Below are 23,242 nucleotides of genomic sequence, written 5' to 3' on the forward strand. Positions count from 1 at the left end.
AGTTGGGGGACTCTCCACAAGCTTAATTTTACCAGGCTTGTGGAGCAGATGGAGGAGGAATTTAAAAGGTGGGACATGGTGCCGCTATCGCTGGCGGGTAGAGTGCAGTCCGTCAAAATGACGGTGCTCCCGAGGTTCTTGTTCCTTTTTCAGTGCGTGCCCATCCTTATCCCTAGGGCCACAGGCCAACAAGAGGCGAGGCCACATTGGATTTGGTTTTGGGTAATGAACCAGGCCAGGTGTTAGATCTGGAGGTAGGTGAGCACTTTGGAAACAGTGACCACAATTCGGTGACCTTTACGTTAGTGATGGAAAGGGATAAGTATACCCCGCAGGGCAAGAGTTATAGCTGGGGAAGGGCAATTATGATGCCATTAGACATGACTTAGGATGTGTTGGTTGGAGAGTAGGCTGCAAGGTTGGGCACACTGGATATGTGGAGCTTGTTCAAGGAACAGCTATTGCATGTTCTTGATAAGTACGTACCAGTCAGGCAGGGAGGAAGGGGTCGAGCGAGGGAACCGTGGTTTACCAAAGAAGTGGAATCTCTTGTTAAGAGGAAGAAGGAGGCTTATGTGAAGATGAGGTATGAAGTTTCAGTTGGGGCGCTTGATAGTTACAAGGAAGCGAGGAAGGATCTAAAGAGAGAGCTGAGACGAGCAAGGAGGGGACATGAGAAGTCTTTGGCAGGTAGGATCAAGGAAAACCCAAAGCTTTCTATAGGTATGTCAGGAATAAAAGAATGACTAGGTAAGAGTAGGCCCAGTCAAGGACAGTGGTGGGAAGTTGTGTGTGGAGGCTGAGGAGATAAGCGAGATACTAAATGAATACTTTTCGTCAGTATTCACTCAAGAAAAAGATAATATTGTGGAGGAGAATGCTGAGACCCAGGCTATTAGAATAGATGGCATTGAGGTGCGTAGGGAAGAAGTGTTGGCAATTCTGGACAAGTGAAAATAGATAAGGTCCCCGGGGCCGGATGGGATTTATCCTAGGATTCTCTGGGAAGCCAGGGAAGAGATTACTGAGCCGTTGGCTTTGATTTTTAGGTCATCATTGGCTACAGGAATAGTGCCAGAGGACTGGAGGATAGCAAATGTGGTCCCTTTGTTCAAGAAGGGGAGTAGAGATAACCCCGGTAACTATAGGCCGGTGAGCCTAACGTCTGTGGTGGGTAAGGTCTTGGAGAGGATTATAAAAGATACGATTTATAATCATCTAGATAGGAATAATATGATTAGGGATAGTCAGCATGGTTTTGTGAAGGGTAGGTCATGCCTCACAAACCTTATCGAGTTCTTTGAGAAGGTGACTGAACAGGTAGACGAGGGTAGAGCAGTTGATGTGGTGTATATGGATTTCAGTAAAGCGTTTGATAAGGTTCCCCCACGGTCGGCTATTGCAGAAAATACGGAGGCTGGGGATTGAGGTGATTTAGAGATGTGGATCAGAAATTGGCTAGTTGAAAGAAGACAGAGAGTGGTAGTTGATGGGAAATGTTTAGAATGGAGTTCAGTTACGAGTGGCGTACCACAAGGATCTGTTCTGGGGCCGTTGCTGTTGTCATTTTTATAAATGACCTAGAGGAGGGCGCAGAAGGATGGGTGAGTAAATTTGCAGACGACACTAAAGTCGGTGGAGTTGTAGACAGTGCGGAAGGATGTTGCAGGTTACAGAGGGACATAGATAAGCTGCAGAGCTGGGCTGAGAGGTGGCAAATGGAGTTTAATGTGGGGAAGTGTGAGGTGATTCACTTTGGAAAGAACAACAGGAATGCGGAATATTTGGCTAATGGTAAAATTCTTGGTAGTGTGGGATGAGCAGAGGGATCTCGGTGTCCATGTACATAGATCCCTGAAAGTTGCCACCCAGGTTGATAGGGTTGTGAAGAAGGCCTATGGTGTGTTGGCCTTTATTGGTAGAGGGATTGAGTTCCGGAGCCATGAGGTCATGTTGCAGTTGTACAAAACTCTAGTACGCCGCATTTGGAGTATTGCGTACAGTTCTGGTCGCCTCATTATAGGAAGGACGTGGAAGCTTTGGAACGGGTGCAGAGGAGATTTACCAGGATGTTGCCTGGTATGGAGGGAAAATCTTATGAGGAAAGGCTGATGGACTTGAGTTGTTTTCGTTAGAGAGAAGAAGGTTAAGAGGTGACTTAATAGAGGCATACAAAATGATCAGAGGGTTAGATAGGGTGGACAGCGAGAGCCTTCTCCCGCGGATGAAGGTGGCTAGCACGAGGGGACATAGCCTTAAATTGAGGGGTAATAGATATAGGACAGAGGTCAGAGGTGGGTTTTTTACGCAAAGAGTGGTGAGGCCGTGGAATGCCCTACCTGCAACAGTAGTGAACTCGCCAACATTGAGGGCATTTAAAAGTTTATTGGATAAGCATATGGATGATAAGGGCATAGTGTAGGTTAGATGGCCTTAGTTTTTTTTTCCATGTCGGTGCAAACATCGAGGGCCGAAGGGCCTGTACTGCGCTGTATCGTTCTATGTTCTATGTAGGGCCTTTTTAGGAGGGTGACTAGCAGCATCATGAGCTTGTTTGGGTGCATGGGACCCCGAGGGTGAAGAGGGTCTTCTTGGAGCGGGGCAGAGATGGTGGGGGGCTGGCGTACCCAACCTCTCAGGGTATTATTGGCGGCCAATGTGTCGATGGTGCGCAAGTGGGTGATGGAGGGGGAGGGGGCAGCATGGAAAAGGTTGGAGATGGCGTCCTGTGGAGGCACAGCCTGGGGGCCCTGGTAACGGCGCCGTTGCCGCTCCCTCCTACGACGTATACCACGAACGGTGGTGGCGGCTACCCTCAAGATTTGGGGGCAGTGGAGGCGACATAGGGGGCAAGTGGAAGGCTCGAAGGAGGCTCCGCTAAGGGGGAACCATCGTTTTTTTCCCGGGGAACATTGATGGGGGGTTCCTGGGGTGGCACAGAGCGGGCATCAAAAAGCTGAGGGACCTGTTCATTGACGGGAGGTTTGCGAGCCTGGGAGAGTTGGAGGAGAAATTTGAGTTCCCCTCGGGGAACATGTTCAGGTACCTGCAGGTAAAGGCGTTTGCTAGGTGACAGGTGGAGGGATTCCCTTTGCTGCGCGCGAGGGGGGTGAGGGACAGGGTGCTTCCGGGGGTCTGGGTTGGGGATGGGAAGGTATCTGATATCTAAAAGGTAATGCAGGAGGTGGAGGAGGCATCAGTAGAGGAGCTAAAGGCTAAGTGGGAGGGGGAGCTGGGGGAGCTGATCGAGGATGGGACATGGGCGGATGCCCTGGAGAGGGTTAACTCTTTTTCCTCATGTGCGCGGCTTAGCCTCATCCAATTTAAGGTGCTGCAACACGGGCCCATAGTCCGGAACTAGGATGAGTAGGTTCTTTGGGGGCGAAGACAGGTGTGTCAGGTGTTCGGGAGTCCAGCGAACCATGCCCATATGTTCTGGGCATGCCCGGCACTGGAGGAGTTTCTGGAAGAGAGTGGCGAGGACGGTGTCGAGGGTGGTAGGATCCAGGGTCAAGCCAGCTGGGGACTCACCATCTTTGGGGTTGCGGTGGAGCCGGGAGTGCAGGAGGCGAGAGAGGCCGGTGTTTTGGCCTTTGCGTCCTAGTAGCCCGGCGGAGGATCTTGCTACAGTGGAAGGATGCGAGACCCCCAAGCGTGGAGGCCTGGATCAATGACATGGCGTGTTTTATTAAGTTGGAGAAGGTCAAATTCGCCCCGAGAGGATCGGTACAAGGGTTCTTTAGGCGGTGGCAGCCTTTCCCTCGACTTTCTGGCTCAACGATAGGGAACTAGGTCAGCAGCAGCAGCAACCCGGGGGGAGGGGGGGGGTTGACTATGTTTATTTAATTTAATTTATTTTCAAGTTCTCTTGTTGTTTACCGGGTTTGGGGGGGGTGGGGGGCTCGATATATGCGTTGTTACGGTCTTGGGGGTGTTATGCTTATTATGTTGTTTTATTGTTGTTTGTTACTGTTGTTATATATTTTGTAAAAAAATTTCAATAAAAATTATTTTTTTTAAAAACTTACAAATCCTTACAATACATCTACAACAGGCAATAAAAGTGTGACTCTCCTAGTTAGTCAGAACCTGCAAAAGGCACTGCCAAACATTGTAGTGATTGCTAAGCATAATTATAGATCACATGGAGGTTCATGGTCACCAATGCCCTTTTAAGGTATGATGCCTGAAGGAAGATACAGAGACACTATTCTTTTTTTTGTTTGTTTGTTTTTAAAATTTAGAGTACTCGATTCATTTATTCCAATTAAGGGGCAATTTAACGTGGCCAATCCACCTAGCTTGCACATTTTTGGGTTGTGGGGCGAAACCCACGCAAACTCAGGGAGAATGTGCAAACTCCACTCGGACAGTGATCCAGAGCCAGGATCGAACCTGGGACCTCGGCACTGAGGCCGCAGTACTAACCCACTGCGCCACCGTCTGCCCTCAGACGCACTACTCTGTAATGGTCAAAGCTATGGCGATTTCAATAACCTTTATTCAAAAAACCTCATTATGCCACTGTTTTAATGGGGTGTGGAGCTTCTAAATGTTTTCGGTGAGAGTCTCGGGAGAGTGGCACAGCAGTTCAAATTATGAGGTGGTGTGCAGAATGGCACAGGGCACTCATGACATAATTTTTTGGCATGTCTCTACTGTAACAATACATTAACATATCATAGACACTTTCATCAAAGTCAGGTCCATGAACTTCATGTTGCTCGTTACTATTGTTCATCAAATCAGACATGGTGAATTGAAAAATTATTTTGTTCCTTTTATTCTTCCTTTCAGATGTTAAGGAAGGCAAGTTCCAACAACTGACCGACACCAACACACATCAGGGACCCTTCACACCACCTGTCCTTCTGACCGTCATTTTTTCTTTTAATGCCACTTTTGCCATGTATTCATTATATTCTCTGACCTTCTCCTCTTTAATGCTGAATGTTCTGTACTCACAAAGAGCTCAGATTCATCCCCTTAGGTTCTCACATGAATTTCAGGCTTGGAAAGATATTTGTATTGGTTGTTTCAATTTCTCTGCTACTCACACCCACTCTGACCGGTCCCTCCGGTCCTTCTGACTTGTTGCACTCCATTCTCTTAGGTCAAACCCTGACCAGCTTAGTGCCAACTCTCAGACACTTCCTGCTACCTCCCCCACAACCATGACCTCACCATCGAACATCAAGACATTGTTTCCAGGATGGTCACGAACCTCAATTGCCTCTGGAGATCTTTCCTCCACAGCTTCTAACCCTCAGAATCTATCATCCTGCACAGTCCACTTCTACCTCCTTCCAAAAATCCACAATCAGCGCTTGCCCTGCTGGACCCATCATATTTGCCTGTTCCTGCCCCACGGATCTAATTTCTACCACCTTGACTCCATCCTCTCTCCCTTTGTTCACTCTCTTCTTACCTATATTTGCGATTCCTCTGATGCCCTACATTCACAATTTCCAGTTTTCTGGCCCTTACCATAATGGTTACCCAATCTCTCCACACCTTCATCTCCCACCAGGAGGGTTGAAGGTTCTCTGCTTCTTCTTTACCAAAGCCCAAACAATCCCCATCCCACTGTACTCTCCTCCGCCTGACTAAACTTGTTCTGTCACTCAAACATTTTCCCTTTCAACTTGTCCTTGCTTTCTGCAAATAAAAGGTGTGGTGATAGGTACCCGCACAGGCCCAGTTTGCCTGTCTTTTTGTGGGGTATGTAGAACATTCCTTGTTTCCAGTCTGCCTCAGGTCCGCGTCCCACAACTCTTTTTCCATTGCACTGATGCTGTATTGGTGCCATTTCATGTTCTCGTCGAGACTTGGAAAAAGTTATTGATTTTCCATCCAATTTCCACCCCTCTTTCACCTTCACATGGTCCATAACTAACACTTCCTCCCTTGACCCTGTCTCCATTTCCAGTGATAGACTGACCACCAATATTCATTACAAGCCAACCAACTTCCACAGCTACCTTGACTACAGCTCCTTACATCCCTTTTCCTGCAGGACTTCATCCCAGTCTCCGCCTCCATTGTGTCTGGTTTCAACGATGACACTTCTGACATTCTGCCGTTCTCCTTAAACGAGATTCCCCACCCTCCCTGTGGCTGACCAGGCACTCAACTGAGTTTGACCCATTTCCCACAGCTTTGACCCTTTCCTGCCTCCCAGAACCACGATAGAGTCCCCTGGCCTTCACTTTCCACCCGCAGCTTCCACATTTAAAGGATCGTCCTCTGCCATTTCCACCAACTCCAGCATAATGCCACTAGGAAACACATTCCCCTTGTCTTGCAATCAGCATCCCTCCATGATACCCTTGTCCACTCCTCATCCCTTTCTTTGACACCTTCTCTTGTAATCGCAACACCTGCCCCTCGACGTCCTCATTATTCAAGTCCCCTGGCACTCCTGTCAAGTAAAGCAACATTTCACCTTCAATTTGGTCTACTTTATTTGCTGCTTCCAATGTGGTTTCCTCTACACTGGGAGATGAACACAGTCCAGGCCGATCGCTTTGCAGAACATCTTAGTTCAGTTCGCAAGCATGATCCCAACCTTCCTGTCGCTTGCCATTTCAATTAATCATCTTATTCTCACGCGCACATGTCTGTCCTTGCCGACTGCATTGCTCCAGTGAAGCCCAATGCCTTCTCGAGGAGCAACATCCCATCTTCCAATTAGGCACATTACAGCCCTCAGGACTCAACATTGCGTTCAACAACATTAGACTCTGACCTTTCTCCTCCATCTTGACCTTTTTGATATAAAACCTTTTTTCTCCTAATTCAACCCCCCCAACTGGGCCATTTGTCATTGTTCTTTAGTATTGCTTTCACTGAGCATTGACCTTTGTTCTTCCATTGACATATTATGCGAGATTAGCTTTATGTCTCTATTACCACCTTCTATGTCCCTTTATACTGCTATTAATGCTTCCATTGTCTCATGCCCTACTCACCTTTGTTGCAATCTCCTGAGCTCCCACCTATCACTAACCTTCTATTCTGCTCCACCCCTTCTTACACAGTATAAAATCCATCACATTTCTCCCTCTTTACTTCTAAAGAAGTCCTACAGACTCAAAACATTAACTGTTTCTCGCTCCACAAACGCTGCCAAACCGGCTGGGTTTTGCCAGCATTTCCTGTTTTTGTCACAGATAGACATAACAATTCAAAACACTGTAGTAGTCACGTCCTTAAAAAAATTGAAGCTTTGATAACTTACCTGCTCTGTGATTGTTGGCATTCCCTTTTGGTACACCAACATAAACAAGCACATTGACTACATCAGCAATGTCCAGGTGGAGATTGATAGTCCCGTGTTCCTCAACTGTTGACTGTCCTGTAAATGATACAGTCATTTAGAAAGTAGTCCTTTCCACAAAAATAGCACATAACTGTGGCAGCCTGCAAGATGTGTTATGCTTACCATAAGCACTGTACAGTCTGGGTCCTAAATCTGGCCGCACAAAGAAATTTGGTAGCCGGGATGCCAAGTTCAGATTTCCTTCTGGATCACAATATTCTGGCAGTGGTAATTTTTCATAAGGTCATTAAACCTACAAGGAAATTTTGGGGAAAAAACCAGATTCTGTATGTGTAGGAAAGAGACTTTACAACAACTTAGTAACTCAAAAATGAAGAATATTGATGATGATTATTAGACATAACTTTCACACCAGGCAAGAGTTAACTACAAGCACATAACAACAGTGTTAAGAATTGAAGGAAATCAAAATTGCCTCTGGAGAGGTTCCTCCACAGTTTCCAACCTCAGAATCTCCCAAACCCCCACAGCCTGCAATCGGCCCATCCTTCCAAAAATCCACAAACGGGCTGCCTGCAAGACCCCATCATATTGTCCTGTTCCTAAAAAAAACAAATTGGAATAAAAGGGGAACAAATAGGCACAGCTTTCTGAAGGGGAGTTTTTGAGATGCAAATTATTGTTTACGTAAGTGAATAGAGGAAAAGAACAATGGGTATTGAAGAGGTGACTTCAAAGTGGAGAGATAAGGAAATTGGCTAAAAGCCTGGTCAACGTGGTAGGTAGCATCAAAGGGGAACAACCGTATATCCATGACAAGATACCAGAAAGGAGTATGTAGAAGCAGCTACCAACATAGCCACATCCAGCTGCAGGAAGCAGGGCCTGCCTGAAAACCAAACTGTTGTTGAAAGGCTGCTGTTTACAATCAAAATTCAAACAGAGACAAATCTCTACGCTGAATACTGAGGTGGCTTTCCCAAACCTGGAAATAACCTGTGAGGGTGGGTAATTAGATGCTGGATTTAGCCCATTGAGTTATATAATTGAATTGCTGTTGGGGGAAAAAAAGGGTCGTTTCTCAGGAAACATATATTGTATGGGAACAAGGCAGAACTTCATGGGCTGGATTCTCTGTCCCCCAGCTGTTGTACCTCAGCAGGGTACTTTTGCTGGCGGTGGGATTCTCTACTCCCACCCTTGTCAGTGAGAATTCTCACTGAGAGACCCCACGCTACTAGGAAGTCAGTGAGTGGGGTACACTACTGACGGGAACAATGAATCCCAAAGGCTGGAGAATTCCGGCCAGTGTTTATATAGCCATATTGTAGCTAAGTGTACTGTTGTAGTGTATTATAGTCTTTCTTGACGTGTGTTTTCTTTTAAGTTAACAAGTATTCTTAAGTAATTGATCACAGAGGGGGGGACACGGTGGTGCAGCGGTCGGCACTGCTGCTTCACGATGCTGAGGACCCGGGTTCAGATCCCTGCCCCGTTTACTGTCCATGTTTAGGGTTCCACATTCTCCCAGTGTCTGCGTGGGTCTCACCTCCACAACCCAAAGAAGTGCAGGTAGGTGGATTGGCCACGCTAAATTGCCCCTTAATTGGAAAAAAAAGTATTGGACACTTAAAATTTTAAAACAAAAAGAGAGAAAAACTGATCATAGAACTGGACTGTTCCCCCGAGTTGCACATCTTTCTCATATTATACTAAATTGGAAATATATACCACTAGAATCAGTGCTCCAAGTTACCTTACTGAGTTTTGGGATACCTCATATTTAACATCAGTGGGGTTCTTAACAGAATGTTATTCAGGCAGAGCTGTATCAACACAACAACTTATATTTACATAAAACTTTAATGTAATAAAATATCCCAAAGCACTTCAGAGCAGCATCATAAAACAAAATATGATGTTGAGTAACACAAGGGCATGTTGGCCTGGATTTTCATTCTCGAGGCAGGTAATTGATGTCATACAAATTCACAGCATGCCCTTGGGGAAAAGATGGAATTTTATAATTGCAGGGGAGTAGGTGCAGGCTGCAGTCAGGCTAGGTAACTCAGGAGGCAGCCAGAAGAAATACCAGGTGCCATGGCAGGCTGTTTAAAAGGCCCACCTCGATGCTGTGGGACTTGGATCCAGTTATAATAAAAAAAAGTAAGCCCCTCACACACCCCTCAGAGACGCTCGATCATTGGGTTGTGGGGGGGGGGGGGTTTCCCACCGCATTGCGCCTAGCGCCGATCTTGTTGTGCCGGGAGCATCGTGGGAGAGGCCTAAATCGGATTTTGGGACAGGCGCAAACTGCATGCAATTCACTCGACCCAAGTCACGATCTGGATCATGCCAAGCTAGGGTATAGTCATGATAAAGCCACAAATTATAGTCCCGCCAGCTGATTTGTCGGGCCACACCCACCAGCCCCCTGCTAAACAAGGGAGAGCAACACTTTACCGGATTCCCGCCGAGCAAATCCCACAAACCCCACATAGCTTGTAGCCATGCCACCGAGGAGACCAGCCCCACGATTTGGGATGCCGACCCTGGCCAGATTGTTGGACGTGGTCAAGTCCAGACGGGATGCCCTGTTTCCCAAGGGGCTCAGAAGGTCAGCCACTGGGCAGCCAGTGCCACCTGGGATGCAGTGGCAGAGACCGTAAGCTCGTGGAGCATCACCTATGCTGGATGCTAGAAGAAGATGAACAACCTCCACTGGGCCACATGGGTAGGTTGGCACCAACCCCCCCCCCCCCCCCCCCCCCCCAGCATGTGCCTGGCACCGCTCCACACCGCCAATGTCCAGCAGTGCCACCCACACACACACCCAATTCCCCCCACCCCCCTCCCTGCGATTGAGCAAAGCGTGTGGCTAATGATTTTGAAGTGGAATTGTTTTTAAACACATCCGCTTGTCATTACAGTAATTTGGGTTCTATGCAGTGGATAGCAGTGAAGGAACAATGACGTGCCAATGTTCTGTATGTAAGGGCCATGAGATGAATCTTTCAATCTTACATTTCAAATGGTTCCGTCATCCAGCCTGTGGTACACAATACCTCTGAGGTGCCATGACGCATGACTTTTTGTAATTTTCATGGAGTCAGGCCACTTTTTCAGACGACTAGGTTATGCCTATTTTTGTAATAGAGCCAGCCAGGTTTGTGATTCGAACTAGCCTGCACTCTTAAAATGCCTTGATGAAAAGCCAGGGGGTGGCAGGAACACCAGAATCGGATTCCAGCTGCCATTTTCAACCCCTCCATGCAATCTCCCCCAACTCCATGAAAATCCAGGCATTCAGTCAGATGTCCAAAAGCCCGATAAACAAACAGATAGTGAGTTGGGGAGGCAAAGAGGTGTAGGGAGGAAACTCCAAAGTTTTGGAATTTAGGCAACTGAAGGCACGACCACCAATGGCGGATCAATTAAATCAAGGAAGCTCAAGAGACCAAAATTAGCTAAATGCAGAGGTCCCTCAGCTAGATGGGATATGGGTGGCTAGAGGATAATAAAGTGTACCAGTGCATTTTTAGTTTTTTACCTTGAAGGCATTGTGGTTCTGAAATCTTCACCGGAGGGCCAATCCTTCAGCTTCAGTAACATAGACTCCCCACACTATACTTGAATCGTTCTGGACAGAAAATAAAGACTTTAATCATCCAGATAGAATATAATGCACAAAGCTCACAAATATTTAACCTACAAATTGTTTTTGGATTAAAATACATTTGACCATGTAGGTCAAATTAATTTTGCAAATTAAACATGAATTCAAACAGTTAATTTAGTTTAATTGTTGGCTTTAGCCACAACATTCCTGAATTACTCAGTGATACCATGTGAACAGTACTTAACTGGTTAGATCTTCAAAACCATCCCAGAAGTCTTGAATCCGTACACTGGAAATTATACTGCCGTCTTTGTAGTTAACTAGGTCAACTTTCTGGTCTCCGAATTCCTCACAAAAGCTTTCAGGTTTCCAAATATTGGAATTTAGTTTTTTGTGCACACCAGATACAAGAACAGGCCTGAACATTTTTGAAAGGGTGGAGAGAAGAAAATAGATTTTAAAGAGAATCTTTAAAGAGACTTCTTTAAATAAATAAAAAAAATTGTATAATTTCTGATGAATTGTCTTGAAACACATCTGTATCAGATTCTAATAAGCCAATAAATAAATCATGTTAAGCTTAGTTGAATGTCTGCTAACACTGACACCAGGGACCAATGTCTAAACTTTCAATTGTAATCCTAATACTTTCAATGAAATCACAATAATGTATCCAAGATCAATAGACATAATCCCAAAGTCTAGTGGGAATGCACTAATTATTCATATCAGTTTTGACTTCCTAAATCTTATTTTGTACAGACCTGGTCTTGCCTCCAGCATTCCCTGAATATCTCCAATTGCTGAGATTTCCAGGATCTTGGAGCCAGAGCAAAAATCCATCACAAAGCCAAGAATGCGGTATTTCAGAATGACTTTTGCTGATCATATCTATATTGAGCTTTTTAGTTTCTCCTTCTGAATTCTGCTTTGTTCCTTCTTTACAACATAATTTCACTGATTTACTTGCTGGGATCTTATTTTCCACAACTGACGCAATTATGTCATCTAAGAGGGTTTGGCATACTTCTTGCACCTCTGCTAGTCTGTAAGGAAATGTACAAAGGAGGTATTGTCAAATACTCATCAAGCACATGCAATTAAGCCAAGGCAACACTGTATTAACAATGAAATCTACTGAGCTCAGAAGATCATTTTGCTGATTATATTCACTTAGAGGAAATAGAGTTGTATAATGATTGATTGCTTGTTACAACTGCACCAGTTGCAAAAAAAGCTTAAAAGACAACACCTCTTGCAGCCCAACATCTGAAGAGTTGACATAATTTTGACAGAATATCTACCTTTAAAGTGGTAATGTTGAAAGTAAATCAGTGGCAGGCAATGAATATGGCTATCTCTTTACCGATTCACGTTCTGCTGCGTCTACTTCGATAACTGGATTACATAGGATTAGATAGGATGTATGGCACAGAAACAGGCCATTCAGCCTAACTGGTCCATGCCGGCATTGGTGCTTCACTCATGCTTCCTCCCATCTTTTCTCATCTAAATGTATCAAAACACCCTCTAAATGCATCTATACTATTTGCTTCATCACACTCTTGATAGCAAGCTCCACAATCTTACCAGAAGTAATTTTTCTCAATGCCCTGTTGAATTTCTTGATGACTATCTTGCAATGATGGCCTTTGGTTATGCTCTCTCCCACAAGTTGAAATATTCTCCCTACGTCCACACTATCAGAAGCATTAATAATTTAAAATATCTATTCAACCTTTTTTCCAAGAGAAAAGTGATCCAGACCTATCCATTTTTTCCCTGTTCTGCATACCCATGCATTTCTGATAACCATTTTTATAATCTTCTCTGCATCCTCTCCAGTGTCTCTGCATCCTTTTTATAATAGTGGCTAGAATTAGGGGAAGCACGGTAGCACAACTGATGGCACTGTGGCTTCACAGCGCCAGAGTCCCAGGTTCGATTCCCGCTGGGTCACTGTCTGTGCAGAGTCTGCACGTTCTCCCCGTGTCTGCGTGGGTTTCCACCCGGGTGCTCCGGTTTCCTCCCACAGTCCAAAGACATGCAGGTTAGGTGGATTGGCCAGGCTAAATTGCCCTCAGTGTCCGAAAAGGTCATGAGCGTTATTGGGTTACGGTTAGAGTAGAAGTGGGGGCTTAAGTGGTTTTGGTGCAGACTCAATGGGCCGAATGGCCTCCTTCCTGCACTGTATGTTCTAACGTTCTATGTTCTAACTGCACACAACATGAAATGTTGACTTATCAACGTGCAATCCAGGTTCCGTATAACTTTCCCACTTTTCAATTCTGTCCCTTGAGAAATAAAGTCTAATGCATGGTTGTTTTTTTATGGCCTCACTTAGATGTGGCGGAACGTTTAGAGATTGGCGTATTGTTACTTAAGAGATCTCGTTCTTCGTTTATTCTACCTATACTCGCACCTTCCAAACAATGTGGTTTTCCCCATTCTTCCAACGAAAAGTGTACTGCCTCACATTTATGTGTTCAATTTCATTTGCCAATTTTTGCCCAGTCTGCAAGTTTATTAATGTTCTCTTGTAATTTGTCATAACCAGTATGGACTATACCCTACTACCCAATCCAATTTGGTGTCAACTGCAAATTTAGAAATTGTGTTTTTCATTCCAAAGTTCAATTTGTTAATGTAAATTGTGAACAGCAGTGCAGATCCTCGTGTAACATCACTACTGTCACTCTGAATAACTACCCTCAACTCCCACTCTCTACTTTCTATCTTGAAGCTAACAAGCAATCCATTTTTCCACTTGTCCCGACTCCACATTTTCAGACCCTTATTCTGTATTATGGGGAGACTTATCAAACACCTTTTGAAAAACAGACAAATGACATCTATGGCATTAGCATTGTTCACTTTCTGTTACCACCTCAAAAAATTCACTAAGGTTAGTGAAGGAAGATTTTGTTTCTGAAAGCCATGCTGATTATTCTTTATTATATGTTTCGTTCATAGATGTTCTATTTATCCTCTCCTTTAGTAGGGGCTTCCTTTATTTTTCCAAAGACTGATAAACTATCTGTGTCTAGTCTATAATTCCCGAAGCATGTTACTTTAGCTAGCTGTCTCTCCTCTGGCACAACAGCTTTTCCAAATAATTATTAAATATGTGCAGCAATGCCTCTGCTATGCATTTCCCAGATTCTTTTAAAATGTGTGGATGCAATACAGCTGGACTAGAGAATTTATTCTCGAGTTTGACTAGCTTACTCGATACATCATTTTTACATTTTAAATGCAGTTATCTCATCATTCAATGCCCTCGGTCACTGTCTGTGTGGAGTTTGCACATTCTCCCTGTGTCTGCATGGGTTTCTTTACTGCTACCTGCGGAATTATTTTGCTATCCCTTCATATTCCTAATTACTACCTAACTTCTGTCATGTGAGAGTGTCTTTAAGAACTGGATGTTTAAGAAATGTACCTTTAAGAAATGAAGCTGATCATATTACTGAAGTGATGTCACGGGGGGGGGGGGGGGGGGGGAGGAGCTGAGCACAATTCTGCTTTTTGGGAGTTTTAGTTTCAGTTTGAAGAAAGCTTGGGTGTGGCTGTGAGCTGCATTGCTGGCGATCTCTGCCATGAAGGACTATCTCTTAATCCTTTGTGAATCGGAATTGTGAAAAGGTCTCAGTATTGAATATAAATCTAATGTGCTCCTGTTTGAAGGATTTGTTAAGTCTTTTGGATGTGTAAAGGAACAGTTTGCAGGATTGGGTAGTGTTGTATTCTTTTTGGGGTTATCTTTGAAGTAAGGGGTGTTAGAGATCCAATGTTTATTTAAAAGGTTAATTTGAGTTCATGGAATAAACATTATTTTGTTTTAAAAACCACGTGTCCATAATTGTAATACTAAACCTGGGGAACAAGCCGTGTACTTCAAAAGCAAAAATCCATTAACGATGGGGGTTGGATGAACTCCATGATACATTTTAGGGTTCTGAAAACACCTCTCCCATAACACTTCCTTTTTCATTGATGTGTCTGTAAAATAGTTGCCCTTGATAATTTTATTTAATAATTCCTCTTTGCCTTCGTCACTGTTTTCATGACTTCTCTTTTAGTCTCTTTGTATGCTCTCTAAATCATGGAGTCCTCTGCTATCAATGTACTTAAACCATGCCTTTTCCTAACTCTCAATTGTCAGAAGCATCCAAAGTTTGCAATTTAAAATCCCATTTTCAGATGGTTCAAAGCTCAGGGCAATTGCCCGTCAGATCTTTGCAATTCCAGATTGTTGCACGTATGTGTATGTAAGTGTGTGTGTGCACACGTGTGTATGTGTGTACGTAGGTTTGTCTGTATTTTGTGTGTATATATGTTGTGTGTGTGTCAATGTTGTGGATGTGTGTGTACATTGTGGATGTGTGTGCCTATGTTGGTGTATGTGTTCATGGCGTGTGTGCATTTCCTAGCTCATCTCTGGGTACCCCCCAAATACAACGTCCTGAAGCTTGGAAGTTACAACCAATATTATTCCTGCACCCTGGTGAATGCCGTTTTAAATACTGCCCATTTATTATTCTACATTGTTGTTTACCAAAGTTATGGCCTATTTTGTTTTGCCAAGTTCTATTTTTAGCCCTTCAAAATTAGCTTTTCTCAATCTATTTGCCTGAGTATTTTGGTCATACTTCTGTCCTTCTCGTATTATAATTTCAAAGTTTATTAGAAAACATAATACAGTACGGTTATTATTGTCTAGATATTCCCCCACTTTTACTTCTCTTATCTATGCTGGTTCATTCCCCGTTACTCGATTCAAGAGTGATTCTTCCCTTTTTCAGCTTTTTACGTACTGGGTTAGAAAGGAGTTCTTTTTTTTAATAAACAATTTTAATGAGGTATTTTTCGGCATTGTAAACAGTAGAATTACAGAATGAGAAAACAAAAGGGCTGTACAGTAAACAAAGTACATAGTCATCGTTCCCCCCCCCCCCCCCCCCCCCCCCCCCGGACGTTTAATTCTCCGCAAAGAAGTCAATGAACGGTTGCTACCGTCCGGGTGAACCCTAACAACGACCCTCCCAAGGCAAACTTGATTTTCTCTAGGCCCAGGAAACGCGCCATGTCTGACAGCCAGGCTTCCGACTTCGGGGGCTCTGAGTCCCTCCAAGCTAGAAGTATTGGTCTTTGCTACCAGGGAAGCAAAGGCCAAGATGTCGGCCTCTTTCTCCCCCTGGACTTCCGGGGCGACTGAGACCCAGAAATCGCCACCATCTGGACTCATTGCCACCCTCGTGTTCAATACTCTGGACATGAAGTCCTCGGACGCCTGCCAGTGTCTCCTAAGTTTTGGACAAGCCTAAAACATGTGGACATGGTCTGCCAGTCCTCTCAGACACTTTACACCCCCTGTCCTCTATGCCGAAAAATCTGCTCATCCGGACATTGTCATGTGGGCACGGTGGACGACCTTAAATTGAATCAGGCTGAGCCTGGCACATTTTGCAGTCCCATTAACCCTTCTCAGGGTTGCATTAGGGCAGCACGGTAACACAAGTGATTAGCACTGTGGCTTCACAGCGCCAGGGTCCTAGGTTCGATTCCCTGTCTGTGTGGAGTCTGCACGTTCTCCCCGTGTTTGTGTGGGTTTCCTCCGGGTGTTCCGGTTTCCTCCCACAGTCCAAAGACGTGCAGGTTTCATAGATTATCATAGAATTTACAGTGCAGAAGGAGACATTTCGGCCCATCAAGTCTACACCGGCTCTTGGAAAGAGCATCCTACCCAATGTCAACACCTCCACTCTATCCCATAACCCAGTAACCCCACCAAACACTAAAGGCAATTTTGGACACGAAGGGCAATTTATCATGGCCAATCCACCTACCCTGCACATCTTAGGTTAGGTGGATTGGCCATGATAAATTGCCCTTAGTGATCAAAAAGGATAGGAGGGGTTATTGGGTTACGGGGATGGGGTGGAAGTGAGGGCTTAAGTGGGTCAGTGCAGACTCTATGGGCCGAATGGCCTCCTTCGGCACTGTATGTTCCATGTTCCATGTTTCAGCGCGTCCGCCCACAGGCCTTCCTCAATCTCCCCTCCCAACTCCTCCTCCCATTTATGCCTCAGCTCCTCTGTCTGTGTCTCCTCCGCCCCCATGAGCTCCTTGTAAATATCCGAGACACTTCCCTCCTCCCACCCATCCTCTAGACACTACCTTATCCTGGGTCCCCCTTAGTGGCAAGAGAGGAAAAGGTGGCATCTGCTTACACAAAAAGCCCTACACCTGAATATACCGGAATTCATTGCCACCCGACAACCCAAACTTGTCCTCGAGCACCCTCAAGCCAGGGAAGCTCCCTTCCAAAAACAAATCTCCTATCCGCTCAATCCCCGCCCTCCACCATACCCGATACCACCCCCCCCCCCCACCCCTCCCCCAACCCCACCCCTCCCCCAACCCCCCCCCCCCCTCCCCCGACCAATCTCCCCAGGGCAAATAGATGGTTGTCACATTTTGGGGACCAGATCGATGCTCCCATGTGCCTCCTCCACTGTCCCCAGATCCGAAGGGCCGCCACCACTACAGGACTGGTGGAGAAGCACGCTGGCGGGAATGGCAGAGGCGCCATCACCAACACCCCCAGACTGGTACCCCTACATGAGGTTGCCTCCACCCCCTCCCAAGTCGCTCCCCCCCCACCCCCAACCACCACCACCACCCACTTCCTTATCATGGCTATGTTAACCGCCCAATAATAGTTGCTGAAATTCGGCAAGCGCAAATTGATCTTGCTTACCCTCTTAAAAAAGGAATGTGGAATGAAAATGGGTGGGCACTGGAACACGAATAAGAACCTCGGAGGACCGTCATTTTAACTGTCTGTACTCTCCCAGCTAACGACAGCGGGAGCGCATCCCACCTCCGGAACTCCCCTCACATTTGATCGACCAGCCGGGACAGGTTCAGCTTGTGCAGTCGACCCCAATCCCACGCCACTTGTATTCCCAGGTACCTGAAACTGTCCTCAACTAACCGGAACGGCAGCTCCCACAGCCAGTCCCCTTGGCCCCTCTCCTGAACTACAAATATTTCACTTTTTGTCGTGTTCAATTTGTACCCCGAAAACCGGCCGAAATCACCCAGGGTCGCCATGTCCATCCCTGCCATCGTGTCCGAAACGTACAAAAGCAGGTCATCTGCATACAATGAAACTCTATGCTCCACCACCCCCCCCCGAACCAGCCCCTTCCAACCCTCTGAAGCCCTCAGAGCAATTGCCAGCGGCTCTATAGCTAGCTCAAACAGCAGTGGGGAGAGGGGGCACCCGTCTCGTCCCGTGGTGCAGTCTAAAATAGTCGGAAATCGTCCTGTTTGTCCTCACACTCGCCTCCGGGGCCTGAGATAACAGCCTGACCCAGTCGATGAAACCCACTCCAAATCCAAACCGTCCCAGCACCTCCCATAGGCACTCCCACTCTACCTGGTCAAACGCCTTCTCCGTGTCCATTGCCACCACTACCTCCCCCTCCTTTCCCTCTGGGGGCATGATGATCACATTGAACAATCTTCTTATATTCGCCACCAGTTGCCTGCCTTTAACGAACCCTGTTTGGTCCTCCCTAATAACACTCAGCACACAATCCTCAATCCTAGTGGCCAGAAGCTTTGCCAGCAGTTTAGCATCCACATTAAGAAGGGAGATCGGCCTATAAGACCCACACGACTCCGGGTTCTTGACCCATTTTAAAATCAAGGAGATGGTAGCCTGCGACATCGTCTGGGGAAGCACCCCTCTGTCCCTTGCCTCTTTAAAAACCTTGACCAGCAGCGGCCCGAATATCCCAGAGAACTTTTTATAAAATTCTACCGGGTACCTATCCGGCCCCGGGACCTTACCTGACTGCATGGCCTTTAAGCCCTCAAATATCTCCTCAGCTCCGATCGGGGCGCCCAGCCCTTCGACTAGCTCCCTACCCACTTTTGGGAATGTCAGGCAGTCTAAGAAGTGTCTCATCCCCTCCGGCCCCGCGGCGGGCTCCGAACTATAGAGTCTGCTATAAAAGTCCTTGAAAGCTCTGTTCACACCCGCCGATCCCCCACCAAGTTACCGCCTCTATCCACCACTTTACCTATTGTCTTAGCTGCCTCCCTCTTTGAGCTACTGAGCCAGCATTCTGCCAGCTTTCTCCCCATGTTCATATACCACACCCCTCGCCTTTCTGAGTTGCTACACTGCCTTACCCGTGGACACCACCCCAAACTCCGCCTCCAGCCTCCTCCGTTCCCTCAAGAGCTCCGCACTCGGGGTCCCCGCATACCTCCTGTCAATCTGCAGAATCTCCGCTAACAGTCGGTCCGTTTCTGCCCTGTCCGTCTTGTCCCTGTGAATCCGAATTGAAATCAGCTCCCCTCTCACCATGCCTTGAGCGCCTCCCTCACCACCGCTGCTGAGACTTCCCCGTATCGTTGACCTGCAGGTAATTTTGTATACACTTCCTCACCCTCTCGCACACCCCTTCGTCTGCAGGCCGTCCCACAACCAGCCTCCGCTGCAGGCACTGGAAGCTCTCTTCACTCACCTGTAGCTCGACCCATTGTGGGGATTGATCGGAAATGGTGATTGCCGAGTACTGGGGATCCACCACCCCTGTCAGTAGATCCCTACTCAGTATTTTTTAAAAATCGATCTGGGAGTAGACCCTATGGACGTGCGAGAAAAATGAGAACTCCTTCCCTGTCGGCCATCCAAACCTCCACGGGTCGACTCCCCCCCCCCCCCCCCCCCCCCCATCTGCTCCATGAACTCCTCAGCTCTTTTCCCATTGCTGACACTCTTCCCATTTTTGAGCACGCCCGGTCCAGGCCTGGATCCATAACTGTATTGAAATCTCCTCCCATAACCAGCTTGTGGGAATCCGGGTCTGGTATCTTCCCCAGCACCCTCTTTATGAAGTCCGCATCATCCCAGTTTGGCGCATATCTGTTGACAAGGACCACCTTCCTCTCTCCCAGCTTACCGCTAACCATAACGTAGCGAACTCCCCCGTCCGAAACAATACTCCCCACCTCAAACTGTACCCGCTTGTTCACCAGAATCGCGACCCCCCCTAGTCTTAGTATCTAGCCCCGAGTGGAATACCTGACTAACCGAGCTCTTCCTCAACATAATCTGGTCCGCTTCCTTCAGGTGCGTCTCCTGCAACATTATCATGTCCGCCTTTTGAGCCCTAAGATGGGCGAACACCTTTGCCCTCTTCACCGGCCCACTTAGCCCTCTAACGTTCCGCGTGACCGCTTAGTTGGGGGGCACCCGCGCACCCCCCCCCCCCATCCCGGTCAGCTATCCCCTTTCCTGGGCCTGTCCCCAGCCCCTGCCCCGCGCTTCTGTGGCCCGCCTTCTGGCAGCACCCATCCCCGACCTCTTTTCCGCTTCTAAAATCAAATCCCTCCCTTGTCAGCCGAACAAACCATCGGATATCAAACCGTTCCCCCCCCCCCTCCAACAATAACACTCTGTAACCTAACCCCATCCCTAATCTGATTGTATACACACCCCCCACTGTGCTCCCGCAGACTAGCTCACCCAGCTAGCCTGGTGGCCCACAGCTCCGGCGCCAGCATGTCTCCCACCTATTGTTGCCTACCTGTCCATCAAAACCATCACCCTCATCAACCCAGCCCCAACAACCGCCCACTTTAAGAAACAGACGCCAACCAAAGTCAAGTGTCTAGAAAAACAAAGCCAAACTCTCGCTATAATACAGATCAAAGGAATATTACTCAAAATAATACAAAGTCAAAATTCCCCACCACCATCCCCCTCACAAAACAGAAAACCCATCGAAATCGAGTAATTAAAAAAAAACACTACTTTCCCCTTCTTAAACAGAGCACAGTTATCGAAGAGAAAAAGCCAAGAATGAAAACGAATGAACAAATATATCAGTGCAAACAGCATTTAAAATGAACAGGCAAAACAGTTTCTCAAACTTCGAGCAGAATGTTCTCAAGTTGGCACTAGTCCTTTCCTCCTGGCAAACGCCATAGCGTCCTCAGGCGACTCAAAGTAATGATGTTGGTCCTCATGCATAACCCAAAGTCAGTGTATTGATACAACAGTCCGAACTTAACCTGCTTCTTGAACAGGATCGACTTGACTTGATTAAAGCCTGTCCTCCTCTTGGCCACCTCCACGCTTAAATCTTGGTACACCCACAAAATGCTGTTGACCCACTTACAGCTCCGCGTGCGCTTGGGCCACTGGAGAACGCACTCCTTATCCAGGTACCTATGGAACCTGACCACCATCGCCCGCGGGGGTTTCCCTGCCGCGGCTTCCTCGCCAGTGCCACCTCCAGCGGTTGGGGGAAAGCCCCATCTCCCAGTAGCTTCTACATAGAACAGTACAGTACAGAACAGGCCCTTCGGCCCTCGATGTTGTGCCGAGCAATGATCACCCTACTCAAACCCACGTATCCACCCTATACCCGTAACCCAAACAACCCCCCCTTAACCTTACTTTTTAGGACACTACGGGCAATTTAGCTTGGCCAATCACCTAACCCGCACATCTTTGAACTGTGGGAGGAAACCGGAGCACCCGGAGGAAACCCACGCACACACGGGGAGGACGTGCAGACTCCGCACAGACAGTGACCCAGCCGGGAACCGAACCTGGAACCCTGGAGCTGTGAAGCATTTATGCTAACCACCATGCTACCGTGCTGCCCCTGCTTCTGGAACATATTCACCACAAACTCCCCCGCATCAGCCCCCTCCAGGAGGCCAACAATCCTTAGGTTCTGCTAATAGGAGATTGGGACCTACTCTCCAAATCCTCTACCTGTTCCAGCAGTCTTTTTTGCCGGTCCCTCAGCATCCCCACCTCCACCGCCATCTGGTGTTCCTCCTGTTCAGCTAGTGCCTTCTCCAGTTTCTGGATCGTCCGGTCCTGGGCATCTAGCCTCCGCTCCATCCTCTCCGCCGTTTCCTTAATCGTGTGCAGACATTCCCGTTTCTGTCTGGCGAAGCCTTCCCGGATGACCTGCATCAGCTCCTCCGTTTATGGCTGAGCTGAAGCCCAAGGGGTCTGGACACCGGCCATCTTGTCCGCTGCTGCAGCCAACACCCAGCTCGAGCCTGTCTTTTTGTTTCTTCCCTTCCGATCCCTTCGGGCTCTCTGTTCCATAAACCAATATATACCACAGACACTTGTTCACTGCTTCTTCAAGTCCAGCGCAAAAAAAGTCGGGGGGAAAGGTCGGAATGTCTAGCCAGAGTGGGAGCCACCAAATGTGCGACCTACTCCCTGATAGTTACCACTGGAAGTCCCAGAAAGGAGTTCTTTACACACTGTAGAAACTCCATTCATTTATCCCTTATATTGAACTCTTCTGTTCAATCAATATCAGGGCAAGTAAAATCGCCCCTGATTATTATTCTTTTTTATTCAATGTCATAATTTGTCTGCATATTTCTTCCTCCACCTCCCAATATTAGCTAGTTTGCAGATGACATGATTTAGTGTGATTTCATTATTTTTTATCTTGATATGGATTCTATTTTTGTCTTGCTAATAGCTGTGTCCCTTTTTCCTACTGTCACTGCTAGCTGAATAAATAGATAGTAATCCTCCCCGTTACCTTCTCTGATTTTCTAAATATGTTGTATCCTGCAATCTTGATTTCTCTTGAGCCAAAAAAACTGAACCAGTTTCAGAGTAAATACTTCTGAAATTGTAAAACTGGCTCAGTTAAAAATGCATTCATGCTTTGAAATGTTCGAAGGTGAACTACACATAGACCATTACATAACCATTTCCATCCTCCCCTCATTCTTGAATACTTACACCAAGCTAGTATCATGTTGGTAAATAGAGGACCATGGATTATATTAATTCTCCTAAAATTTAATCACAGTAGGTTATTGGGCTGACAGCTATTTTGTGTTGGTTTATACTTCTTGCTTCCAACTGATGCAGCTGCTCTACATTGAGAAATGGTTGTACAACAGAAAAGCAAACATTTTCATAGAATTTACAGTGCAGAAGGAGGCCATTCAGCCCATCGAGTCTGCACCGGCTCTTGGAAAGAGCACCCCACCCAAGGTCAACACCTCCCCTTATCCCAATAACTCAGTAACCCCACCCACCACTAAGGGCAATTTTGGACACTAAGGGCAATTTATCATGTCCAATCCACCTAACCTGCATATCTTTGGACTGTGGGAGGAAACCGGAGCACCCGGAGGAAACCCACGCACACACGGGGAGGATGTGCAGACTCCGCACAGACAGTGACCCAAGCCAGAATCGAACCTGGGACCCTGGAGCTGTGAAGCCATTGCGCTATCCACAATGCTACCCGTGCTGCATT

The 23,242-nt window shown here is 46.8% G+C and overlaps 1 protein-coding gene across 1 annotated transcript in view; it reads right to left on the bottom strand.

Annotated features, from left to right (window-relative positions):
• The window catches only part of jmjd1cb (jumonji domain containing 1Cb), a 499,252-nt gene that overhangs the window by 26,364 nt on the left and 449,646 nt on the right, over positions 1–23,242 (bottom strand). Inside the window, 7 exon segments of the mRNA XM_038773498.1 lie at positions 7,241–7,357; positions 7,445–7,555; positions 7,558–7,574; positions 10,833–10,911; positions 11,147–11,319; positions 11,666–11,916; positions 11,918–11,947. Coding sequence (XP_038629426.1) covers positions 7,241–7,357; positions 7,445–7,555; positions 7,558–7,574; positions 10,833–10,911; positions 11,147–11,319; positions 11,666–11,916; positions 11,918–11,947 — 778 coding nt within the window.

Source organism: Scyliorhinus canicula, chromosome 16 (assembly GCF_902713615.1).
Source record: "Scyliorhinus canicula chromosome 16, sScyCan1.1, whole genome shotgun sequence".
Taxonomy (NCBI): domain Eukaryota; kingdom Metazoa; phylum Chordata; class Chondrichthyes; order Carcharhiniformes; family Scyliorhinidae; genus Scyliorhinus; species Scyliorhinus canicula.